Source organism: Schistocerca gregaria, chromosome 1, assembly GCF_023897955.1.
Source record: "Schistocerca gregaria isolate iqSchGreg1 chromosome 1, iqSchGreg1.2, whole genome shotgun sequence".
Lineage (NCBI taxonomy): Eukaryota > Metazoa > Arthropoda > Insecta > Orthoptera > Acrididae > Schistocerca > Schistocerca gregaria.
In genome coordinates this window covers 788,848,868-788,862,229 of record NC_064920.1, presented here as the reverse complement: position 1 = coordinate 788,862,229, position 13,362 = coordinate 788,848,868, and the positions used below count along the sequence as shown (strand labels likewise).

The 13,362-nt window shown below is 39.4% G+C and overlaps 1 protein-coding gene across 1 annotated transcript in view; it reads left to right on the top strand.

The window, feature by feature from the left end:
- LOC126269513 (solute carrier family 22 member 7-like) overlaps window positions 1–11,615 on the top strand; it is a 132,942-nt gene extending 121,327 nt beyond the window's left edge. The window contains exon 9 of the mRNA XM_049973999.1: window positions 9,542–11,615. Coding sequence (XP_049829956.1) covers window positions 9,542–9,736 — 195 coding nt within the window. The 3' untranslated portion in view covers window positions 9,737–11,615. The remainder of the gene's footprint in view (window positions 1–9,541) is intronic.
- Window positions 11,616–13,362: the final 1,747 nt, after the last annotated feature.

The following is a 13,362-nucleotide window of genomic DNA, read 5'->3' as shown; positions in this document are numbered from 1 at the left end:
CACTGGCACAGAGTTGACAACATTTAACATGGTGTATGGGGAGAAGATCCAGTCACCGTGACATGATTTGGCCAGAAAGAGGACAGGTAGAAAGGGAGAGAGAGAGACTGGGAGTTTGCACGAACAGTGTAGGAGGTGTGGAGAAAGGTCCAGCAAGGAAATACTAAGGTTTTAAAGAAGCAGGAGGAGGCACTGAAGCAAGTGGGAACATTACCTCAGTATAGAACAGGCCAGTGGGTGAGGCTGTCAAGCTCATATACTCCGAAAGGAAAAACTACAAAGTTTTTAACAAGGCACCTGTCCACACACCAAATAACTGAAACTACATCACAAGTAAATGTGAAACTGCAGCTGCCGACAAGAACAACTATGTACGTTGAGTGTCTATGACCATTCAAGGGTGAGCCACAGGCAATTCCATGAGAGTTATTAGTGACAGCAAGGAAAAAGGCAAAGAGGAGGAAATGGATGGATGAGCAACAGGAAAGAGGTTAAGATACCTCATGCTCAATATGCACTGATGCTACAGAAGTAACTGGTATGTATTGTGATTTTGAAATATTTTTCTTTTTTGAATAGTCTAGGACATTAACATAGGTTATATGTTTGTTTTAGGGTATGTTAAGACATGCTGTTTGAAGACAGTAGGCTTCTGGGTGGAGAGTTGATATGAATCCCTATCCTCAGGTTATCATACAAGAGAAGGAGTGGAAAAGAAAAATGCTAGTTTGGCAGTGTTGTACCACTTTGCCAGGGGCAGATGGGCTGAGATCAGAAACACAGCGAGCACAAGCCTAATGTTTGGGCTGCATACTTCACAAACCAAGGTGCCACTGTTACATCAGTACTAATGGGCTTCCTTCATTCTCACTGTAGTTCTACAAATATGACAAGTCTAAAAACTGTGGTGCTAGAGTAGCTTCATACTCATTGACTCCTCCTCTCTCACAAAAGCTTGTAGGAGTGTAAAGCTAGTTGTCACTTATTGTTAATATGGAAGGCGAGTACACAATCTTGTGCTGTAAAGTAGCACTGACTGTTGGGATCATATGCCCTTTAATGAAGCTATGTCTTATGGGACTATTGGTGGGTGTAAGAAGAAAACTAACTGATGCAAAGTACCCAATTGCAAATGTGTTCCACTAGAGAAGGAGCAATACCTGGAATAAGTTTCTCACTTCAGATGAAAAACACATGAATCTGATCCAAGGCAAACAAAATAGTTATATTCTTGTTTATTCCAACTTCACCATGAGAAAACAAACGTGCTACATCAAACAAAAACTGGGCTTAGTGCAATGTCACTGTTATATCCCTCTGACAAAAAAGTGTGCTATTTCTGTATTCATTTGCATTTAAAGGCTAACAGCAAGATGTGTAGTTTATCATTCAATTTTGTTATTTATTTCAATAATTTTATCACCACTGAGAGATAGCATTTCATCCTCATGTCATGTTTTGTTGTTCTGTTGGTACAGACTCGGTAATGCCATGAATTTGTATGTAGTGCATGCAGAATACCATATCCAGTAGATGCGCAGATGGCAGGAAATGCATGGGGAGGGCGATGTTGGTGGGAGTTGTTGGCAGGTGCTGTAGGGAAAATGTCAAGTGCTGTAGGGGAACTGCCGTTCTAAACTGAAGCCTATGCTCAATTTCTTGTACATATTAAGTAGAGCACCTATATGCCCACACTTGCATGGTGACCATTCAAAAAGATCTACCGTCCAAGTGTTTCAGTTAGCATCTAAAAAGAATTCCACTGAAAATGCAACAGAAAAAGTGATTTATTTTTGCTTGCCTTGTTAACCATTTGTAACTTAACAGAGAAATGCCACAAGTGGCGAATTTTGAGTAAAACCTACATTTATCTTCTAGCCATGTTAAAATTTGCTTCTTTTGCCAAAACATAGCAGAATTTACACAATGTCACCTCACCAACATGTTGTGCACATGCAATTATGAAAGAGTTCTGAAACAGTGGTTCATTATTTTTATTAAGTAAGGAACTGATGAAAAGTAAGGTCAATACATTATGAAAAAGCACATGCTCAGTACAAAATAAACGTGTAATGTCTTCACTTATGTTGTCCCACAGAATTTCTTATTTCACCAGCTACTGACGGCCTTGAAAATTACATTCTTCCATCTAAAAACTCCGCAGTTAGCAGAATAGTACAATAGATAATGAAATTTCACATAAAAACCATATGGCAAAATACTCTCCTCTTTGTGTGCTATCATTTGCCAAAATTCCATTTCGATATTTCAAACCATTTATGAAACATGAGGAATGTTTTATATATTTCATTCTGGCTTTATCGCTGGCGGGAGTGATCACAAACGAGTGTACTACATCAGATAAATTTTCTCGATATTGGTGACAAATAAAATCCCCCACCCAAGTCTAAGGAAAAATACAATATGGTAGCTTAATTTCATACGCAGCAATGTATTATGTAATATGCACAAAATGCAAAATCATAGCAACTCCTATTTTTTGTTGCAAAATATTTTGAATTTTGCATAGTGTCTTACTTCAGTGCAAATATCACAATAACTATAACCATTAGCAACATGATGGCCATGTCATCATGAAGCTCACACATAAAGTCACAAATAATGCAAAACTGTTTCTGTAAAATCATTACAGAAAGACTCTATTCTGTCATCACAGCTTGTCAATGACCGGCCAAAAATGGTACTGGCCTACCTTTCTCAACAAATGAATCAACTCACTCAGTGCTTTGGATGAAAATTGGTCACTGCGCATCGGTCACCATATCCTGCATGGACTATGTACGTCAATGTAACAGAAACTCTCTGAATAGATATCAAATATTAAAATAAATTCTCAATGGTCGTCAAAAATATTTTATCCATATAAATGTAATAAAAGAGCTAGTCGATAAGTCGTTACTTTGGTATAAAACTGATTTTTTCAGTTAAACTGGTTGGATATTTGCAGTTTTCAACTTTCTCCTGAGAATGGCTATAAAGCTGATATCACAACTGTGTGAAATAAATTAATAGTTATTTATAGTTTAATGCCTGAAATTTCATTCAAAACAACTGCATATGTAGCGGTAATGCCACGAGTATGGGGCTACTATTGCAAAATCATGTACTCACTCTCCTTTCTGAATGAGATGAGCCCACTTGTACCCAACAACGGAATCAGGTGACAAGTGAGCTGTTGTGGAGACTCAAGAATTGAGTCGATGGGCACACGGAGATAGTAAATTCCGAGGTAACAGTACATGACTCACTGGCGAGTTTAAAGCGAGTATACAGAGATCATTTCTGATCTCTAGCGAAGTGGGACACTGCAAGATCATCAACTGGATGGAGGAGTTCACTTCACCAGGCAACCAGACAATGTGTTATCCAGTCACAGAGGGTGATTCGGCTTAGTATTTATTGTATGGGGGATGCAGAAAGAACTTAAGAGGCTGGAGGAGGTATCTTCAGGGATACAACAGTTAGCAGTTAGTACTCGGAAACCAAGAGAGGTTTAAAGGAGCACAGGAAACTGATTGGGGCATAAACACGGCTAAAGAATCAGATGCAGGTGTTGATTGGAGTGGTACTGCACAGATTCAGGAGAGTGAAGATGGGGTGGGGGGGGGGGGGGGGGAGGACAAGAGACACTGGTAGTAGACCACTGAAGACCATCTTCAGGACAGCAGATGCAAGTAAGCAAACTGAATGAAACAGCAGAGACCACAAGGGGGTTAGTGGCAACAAATAAAGTTAACTTGTGGAGTGGCAATTCATCTAGATTGTGGTCAACACATACGTGCTTCCAAAGATGACTAAGGAAGTCATGGACTACGTCAGAGCCTCAGCATCCACTCTGAAACAGATTTGAAAGTGGAACAAACACAGATGCAAGTACTAAATACAAGACTAACAATGATGAAACTACTGCAGTCAATAGGGTATAGCATGTGAGATACACGAGAGGGTTCCGAATTTGCACGAAGCTGTCCATCAAGTGCCACCTGGGAGGTGAAGTCCCATCTTGCTGTCACCAGAAAAGTATATGAAAGAGTTGAGGAAGGCTCAAGGAGAATTACTGTCAGAATTACAGCTAATAGGGGAGCCAGGCAGCCAGAACTGTCTGTTCTACTACCATAGTGCTAGAGTGGATGTAACAACTGATAGTGTGCGGTTGTACATATCAGCGAAGATGCTCGTGAAAGACATGCATGTGGTGTTTAGGTGTTAACATGATGCACACTTACCCCGTGAAGTAAAGGACAAGTGGAAAATTTGTGCAAGGGAGAGAGGAAGGGCTGCTTCTGTTAGCAGAAGACAGAGATTGACACGTGCTGATAACCAAAGGTGAGCTCCACAGATGTCGGAGTGGCATAGTCGTCATATGACAGACTCGTGAGATTACAATGAAAGGGAGCCAGTGCATCATGCCACTCTTCAGATTAAAATGGAGGGACAATGTTGCCAAAAATAGGTGATCAGGTTTGAACCATAATTCCAAAAGCCAGTTTACCTAGGATATACTCAGTATACAATGACATACTGATGGTTGCTTGTTGCTGTAAGTGAGGGAACCTCATGGAAGCAAAGTTTTTAAAACTGCGAAGTAGTGAATGGTTAATCAGTTGTACTATGTGTGTAATTACAGGGCCCGTGTTTCATATACTAGATACTGTAGCGGGGGTTACTCTGTTGACTGTAATACGGTCACAGCAGTATTGACCAGAAGAACCTTTATAGAAATGTTCTCCAAACAAAACCATGCCTTCCACAACAACACTTGGGAACTGATCAAGGACGATTCAAGTCGGATGACAGAAGCACAGGAGGGGTGGATCACTGCACAGAAATCATTTGTGTACATAGAACAGTGTCAGGATGGTATACATCTAGTAACCATGACCTTGAGTATTGCAATTCCTAGTGCAGTGATGACTGTTATTTTGCTCTGCCTAATTCATATGTACAGAGCTATGCAAGAACTCAAGTCATGGGTAAATCAGTTCCCGTAGACTGAACCCTCAAGTAATTAAGAGTAGCTGATTTAGTACTATGTACTTGTTTTACAAATTTAGGATACAGTAGTGCCACTATCCAGTCTTGCAGCAAAAGTTATAAGTCTTTAGCAAAAGTAATGAAAAGTATTGTGGAAGCCACCGTGGAGCACTGTGTTAACAGCTGTGAGTCAGTAGCCACCAGTGCAGTGAGAATTGGGTCACAATAACAGACACACAAGAGGATTGCAAAGCTAAGACATCCGAGAGCAGCAGTAAACTGTACCGGAAAACGGTAACTGTATAGCCAGAATTTTGAGTCAGGTGATCACTTCTTGTCGCCAGAAGCCAGCAACACCACTACACCAGAGCTATACCGGACATCGAGATGACAGGGCACTGGCACCAGCAGCTACCATTGGTTTGAGACTGAGGTGTGCCAGCATTACATCCTTCACTGGACTTAATGCCACAGCCCTGCCAACCTCCCATCCATGCCTGCTACCATCGACACTGAATTTCTAGTTGGAGTCGCCACCACCATGCTACCTGACTGCTGCCTGAGAGCAGTGAGTCACACCCTACTACAACCATCTTCATTCGCCACTGCAGAGATCTGAGCAGTGTGAAGGGCCATGGGGGCTCCACAATGCTGAGGGATGCAGCATGCCACTGAAGTCAATGGCTGTGGCCTCTGAAGGTGGCTGGCCTCCCACAGATTTTCCATCAGCAATGCAGGGCACTGGCCCAGCAGCCAATGTGGAAGCTGCTGCCCATAAGTTAGCACCAGCTGAAGACAACAGAGAGAGGCTTGTTTGCATCACTACATTGTGTAGTGAAGTTAATAAAGTCATTTTTTACTGTCACCAGTTTTCCACTCAACCCATCAGCCAACCACTCACCCTGACCCTTTCAGCTGTTTTCTTGATAATTGTTTGGAATTATTATTTTTCATATTTTTATAATGGTTTATGTTGTATATATTTTTGTACTGGGCTGATGTCAGTCACAAATAAAATATGTAACATCTTCATCTAGATTCTGTGCATAATAGTTTTCCCTCTTTAAACTAACTCCTCTACACAATGATTAAAGCAAATAAATTTCAATAAATTGTTGACAGATCACGAATGAAAATATGGGAAAAAATGTGTCAAATGCGATTAAAAATTTAACCAAAGAGCATGCGATGCAATATAATAAATGTGAAACACAGTTCCATTTAGAACACATTTGAAACATATAATGTGTGTTTCATATAGCACAAGCAATGGCAATAATGGTGTGTGTGTGGAGGGGAGACGGGGGGGGGGGGGGGGGGGGGGGGCAACACATAACAACACTGACATGTGCTGCCGTTAATGGTGGTGTGTAAGGGCTATACAGCAAATATATAAATTTTCCTTTGAAAGCTGTTCTAAGTACAATGTCACAAGGATGTGGCCAGCAATACACCTCCCAAATTGAGTTGCCCACTCCAGGTGCTGTAGTGTAAGCTGTCAAAGGAATTTGTCCACGAGATGAGTCCTGTTCGGAACAGTGTTATCTTTTGTATGTTTAACTCATTATCTATTAAGGCAGTAACTACATCTACATCTACATCTACATCCATACTCCGCAAGCCACCTGACGGTGTGTGGCGGAGGGTACCCTGAGAACCTCTATCGGTTCTCCCTTTTATTCCAGTCTTGTATTGTTCGTGGAAAGAAGAATTGTTGGTATGCTTCTGTGTGGGCTCTAATCTCTCTGATTTTATCCTCATGGTCTCTTCGTGAGATATACATAGGAGGGAACAATATACTGCTTGACTCTTCAGTGAAGGTATGTTCTCGAAACTTTAACAAAAGCCCGTACCGAACTACTCTCCCGCAGAATCTTCCACTGGAGTTTATCTATCATCTCCGTAACGCTTTCGCGATTACTAAATGATCCTGTAATGAAGCGCGCTGCTGTCCGTTGGATCTTCTCTATCTCTTCTATCAAGCCTATCTGGTATAGATCCCACACTGCTGAGCAGTATTCAAGCAGTGGGCGACCAAGCGTACTGTAACCTACTTCCTTTGTTTTCGGATTGCATTTCCTTAGGATTCTTCCAATGAATCTCAGTCTGGTATCTGCTTTACCGACGATTAACTTTATATGATCATTTCATTTTAAATCACTCCTAATGTGTACTCCCAGATAATTTATGGAATTAACTGCTTCCAGTTGTTGACCTGCTATTCTGTAGCTAAATGATAAGGGATCTATCTTTCTATGTATTCGCAGCACATCACACTTGTCACTTGTCTACATTGAGATTCAATTGCCATTCCCTGCACCATGCACCAATTCGCCGCAGATCCTCCTGCATTTCAGTACAATTTTCCATTGTTACAACCTCTCAATACACCACAGCATTATCTGCAAAAAGCCTCAGTGAACTTTCGATGTCATCCACAAGGTCATTTATGTATATTGTGAATAGCAACGGTCCTATGACACTTCCCTGCGGCACACCTGAAATCACTCTTACTTGTCTCCATTGAGAATGACACGCTGCGTTCTGTTATCTAGGAACTCTTCAATCCAATCACACAATTGGTCTGATAGTCCATATGCTCTTACTTTGTTCATTAAACTACACATCCTTCACCACCAAACATGACATCTGTGCACCACAGCTACACGTGAAATCACATCTGTTGTCATTCTAAGATAAACAGGAACTCATACATTAACATAATGATATGCAGTCCAGTGCAGATACTGCTGCTTTCATTACCAACACACACTCCTGTGTTGAGTGGTGGAAAGTATCCACATGGCTGGTTCAAATGTGTGGATATATCCTCCTCAAAGCCTCTACCTGTAAAGCATTCAACATCACCTTTCTAAGTGTTGCAGCAAGAACAAGCCATTGTTCAAATGGGGCTCAGGCCACAATCCTTTACAAATCATAACAGAAACATTGGACAGCAACGAACACCATATACCTCAGTTAATGCTGTGGCTAGAAACTGTTGTTCCAAGCTAATAACGGAATTACTATCACCTGACCAACCGGTCACATCTGTCTGAATTTGACTTGCCTGCCATCCTCCATCACAGTTGGTCTGGAAGGTGATTTCGCTCATTGTTACTCCAGCTGTGTTCTCTCACTCTCAGAGCACTAAATGCCCATCTACTCTCAAAATTCAGTTTTCTACTGCATACAGATGAGGCAAACAGACTGCAGTGCTGTTGATTTACAAGTGATAAATTTATTGGAACAGATGGTAACAACATTTCACAGCAATTTCTTTAAGTTTTAACAAGATGTCACTGTTTTCATGTTTATACATAATTTATGCGAACTTGTATACTTTTGAAACAAACCTGAGACCTGAGGAAAGCAGCTTGACCAGATGGCCTGTGGTACCATCATAGTCACAAATTAAAGCCAACTCTTACTGATATCTCACCAAATCAGTTTTTGACTTACCACACGACAAACTCCTAGGAACAGACATTTAATTAGTCTTATCAGATGAAAATAGATGGAAATGATTTATGAATGAGCACTAATTAAACCTAGTTTTACGATATAGAATGCAAGTAACAAGAGTGTGGGCAAATGTCAGTGTGGTGACCACAGAACTTTACTGCCAACAAAGGGCACAGTACTGTACCACTTCATCATCAGCTGTCAACAGTTACAGTCAGTTCCACATGAAAGTGTACGCCATAATTTTAAATGTAGCGTCCGCAGCAACATCTCTGGTGGTGGTCTCAAATCTGTAATCAGTGTGCTTTTGCACAGTGTATAGGTAAACAGTGTGAGAGTTGAATGTTTTGTTTTGTTGGTTGCAGTGTAAAATGAGTGTAAAATATCTTAAACATCTCAAGGCAATGTTCCTTGTAAATCATCCACGGGGAGCAAAGCTTTCATATGGAGCTGCTGCTAAGATTCTTAAAAAGTCAAAGACACTTGTTGCAAAGTTAGTCAAACAATATTTGTTGGAAATATGGGTGATTTACCAGAGAAAGGACTAAGGTGCCAAGCTATAATCAATATCAGTGGTTATTGTATTAACTATTAGGTAATTGTGCAGTTAGTAATAACACATATTTCCATGTAAACATATATTTATAATGGTGTCTTATATTTCATACAGATAACAGCGTACAATTTCTTGTGGAACTGACTGTATCGAATGTAGTTTTACCTCGACAAGACCAGAGTTTAATGCAAAGTTGGTGCTTGTGAAAGAAGTAAACTAAAAACAGATTCCTGTGTACTTCTGGGAGTGAATGTGACACTCTTAGCAGCACACACAAACGTAGACCACAACAGATTCATCAGAAATTTAAATGTTAACTGTGGACCAATAACAAGCACAGAGACTTATGACTTTTAACCCTGAGATAGCAAAATAGTGATAGTCTTTCACTGTCCTTGCTTTCAGATTGAACACTTCGTGAAGACAGCTCTGCAGAATACCAGACGTTACAGTATTTATTCACACTGAATAAACTCATAGCAGTTGCTTCAGAGCTGACAATATATAATTGTTGATATGTTGCAGGGAAAGACAGAACCATGGCTGCCATTTGCGGTACTGGGTGCAGTGACACTGGCAGGGGCTCTACTGGCATCCTTCATCCCTGAGACACTGCATGTACGCCAACCTGAGACACTGCAGGAAGCTCAAGTCTTTGGGTCTGACCAGCCATACTTCAGCTGTATAGGCATGAAGCGCAGGTGCCACACTTCTGGATAATCATTATCAACCGTGCAGTGGGCTCTCAATGGAATCATACAACATTTTTTCATATTTATTCTTACCTCTCATGAGCAAATTTATTATAGGACTAAACAAATTACTGCTAGAATGACAGAAAATAACTATTTCAGCAAAACCTGTCCCCCATCCTCACAAGGAATAGATCTAAAGAAAAGGAAGGAATATTTAGAGTTCAGTATCTTGTCGACAAAGTAGAAATGCAGCACAGTTACTGAACAACAATGAAAAACATGTTAACACCAACATCCTTAGGGCTAGGATTGACAAGAGGAAACAAATTCAAATTTTTCTTTGAAAGTTATACCTTGCTCAATACATAATGAGACCAAATCTTCTGCAAATCCAATTTTTTGGAAACACTATTCAACTCAAAACTTTCGAGCATGAGTTATACTTGTTTGATCACATTTGGATTTCTGCCTGTTAACAGCTAACCCAATTGGGGCTCGCTCAGTTTTTTCATTCCTGCCATAAAGAAGTCTAACCACATTTACTCTTATGGCTTACATCCTGAACAAACATTTGTGTGTCAATATTTTTCCCAGTTTTTAGAAGAATCTAATATTTCCTGAAGCCTCACTGTATCATGATGAGAAAGATCTTTCTTGATAGCTATGTGCATTCACAGGCACTTGGAACCTATTGCTGTTGAGATATTAAATTATTTGTATTTTTGTTAACGCATCTTATAGTTTCTGAACAACACTATGTGGGCTTTTAACATGCAGCAACAGATGACTCATGAATTAATAATCAATTAAATTAGAGGTGACCTCTATCGAAAGTTTAGTTTGAACACCACAATGCATCATTATTAGGCATATCCTCCTCATATCTTCCAACAAACTTACCCAGTCAGTTGTAATGGGGCCTACAGTTAAACATGCACTACAAACCGCAGTACAAATTGGCTTTTTCACATCTACATACCACTGCCAGAGGTGAAAGAAGCAGCAAGTGACAGAGCAAATCCTAAGATCTACTGAAGTTTAAAAACCAAACTTTTAGATTTGTGACCTGACACTTCAGTACTTAGTCCCACTAATAAAAATATGTGACATAAGAAGTGCATCTACCTACTAGCTGGAAAAAAAAGAAAAAGAAGAAGAAGAGCGCAGCTAGACAACTGACAGATACAACAGGTTAACACAAAATTTTATTTTCAGTTTATGGAATTTTCTCAAAAATTCTTCTGTGCAGAAATACAGCAACCAAGAAAAAATGTGTAGCAGTTGTAAGGAAAGAACACTCATAAAACAGTGTGAATGAAGGTTTGTAGAGCTATAATCCTAACTTAAATCAGAGGTGGCTAACTGGTGGGGCAGCAAATTGAATGTGAACAGGAATAGAAATACAAATAGGTGACACACATTAGCAGTTGCCAATTGGACCAATGAATTTATGATTGGGAAAACTCCTGGCAGCAGCTGGATGACTACTGCTCATCCAGCCAGCACCATGTAGAGGCATAAGTTGTTTATGTATGGGTGTCCTCTATCTCGAAAAAAGATTACTCTGAGAGCCAACAAGTTTTCGTCCTTTTTACTGCGCACCTGTTGACATTCAACACTTGTGCTTTTTGATGAATGGTCACCTTTGCTTCAAGTACTCACAATCTTATATGACATGGCAGTACAATACATCTTTATTATTTATTGGTAACAAATAAGACTACTGACTCAATCGATTATTAATTTACATCAGTAAAAATATTTATTTGTTGTTTTTTGATAAAAGGGTGTATGAATAAAAGATTAAGTTCAAGCCTAAAAACATTTGTTACTCCTATTCTTGGACATTTAAAAATCATAAGTACTTTTGTTGCTTTTAGTTTTATTTTTAGAAAAATTACTTTTCAAACATCTTTTTGAAATTTTGATTTTGGAAGAATTTCCATTGTTACTTAATAAAAATGCACACTGTTTTGGAATGCACTTTGAATAAATCTGTATATTCTCCATTTTCATCAACATTTTGAAATATAGGATTCATACTACTTGTATCACACAAATTTAGTTTATGTGCAGTGTGATGGTAATCTCATATCATGTCCAGTAATGTGTGTTGTCAATGAATGGGAAATTCTCCAGCATCTCTAGACAATCGTCTTCACCACAGATATCATCACGTTTTTCACCTTCAACAGCCATATCTTCCTCTTTTTTTAACTCAACTGAATTATTGAGGGAGACACTGTGTTCTTTAAACTTTTCATGTAACTGTTACCATTATGTTACATTTATAGCAAATCTTTTTGGATCTAAACTGAATTTTTATCCTCCATATTGGCTACACAGTCATATCTAAGAACTCCAGAAAATAGCTGAAATATTGTGTTTTATATTCTCTATCAAGTTAGCATAGACAGTGACTCAGAAAACTCTCTTTTGTATCTTGACTCTTGACCATTTGTCAACAAATGTACACACATATTCTACGCCTTGCAATGAAAATTTTATTTCTAGAACTTGTGTTGCTGTAGTAGTTTTCAATCATAAGACTCATTTGATTCAAGCTCCTCTCCATGCTACTCTATCCATTACAAGCCTTCTCATTTTCAAGTAACTACTACAATGCTTACTGTATTCATCTCTTGGACTACCTTTACAACTTTTACCCCCACACTTCCCTCCTGTGCTAAATCAGTAATCCATTGATGTCTCAAATGTGTACGACCAACTGATCCCTTCTTCTAGTCAGGTTGTGCCATAAATTTCTCTTCTCCCGTATTCTGTTCAGTACCTCCTCATCAGTTACGTGGTCTACCCATCTAATCTTCAACATTCTTCTTTAGCATCATATTTCAAAACTTCCATTCTCTCCTCGTCTGAACTGTTTATCATCCATGTTTCACTTGTGTACATGGCTAAACCCCATACAAATACTTTCAGAAAAGACTTCCTGACGCTTAAATCTATACTCTATGTTAGCAAATTTCTCTTCTTCAGAAATACCTTTGTACCCATTGCCAGTCTACATTTCATATCCTCTATACTTTGACCATCATCAGTTATTTAGCTGCCAAAATAGAAAATCTCATCTACTACACTGAGTGTCGCCTTTCCTAACCTAATTTCCTACTCCATGCAACTGTTCTTCGAAGTCCTCTGTTGTCTCTGAACAAAATTACAAAGTCATCAGCAAACTTCAAACTTTTTATTTCCTCTCCCTGGACTTTAATTCCTACTCCAAATTTTACTTTTGTTTTCTTTACTGCCTGCTCAATATCAAGATTGAATAACAATGGGGATAGGCTACAACCCTACCTTACTCTATTCTCAGCCACTGCTTTCCTTTCACTCCCCTCAGCTCTTGTAAATGCCATCTGGTTTCTGTACAGATTTTAAACAGCCTTTTGCTCCCTGTATTTTACACCAACCTCCTGCAGTGTTTGAGAGGGACTATTCCAGTCAACACTGTCAAAAGTGTTCTCTACAAATGCTGTACATGTAGGTTTGCTTTTCCTTACCCTATCCTGCAAGAGAAGTCATTGGGTCATTATCACTTCACATGTTCCTACATTTCTCTGGAATCCAAACTCTTCTTCACCAAGGTCGACTTCTACCAGATTTTGCATTCTTCTGTAAAGAATTCATGTTAGT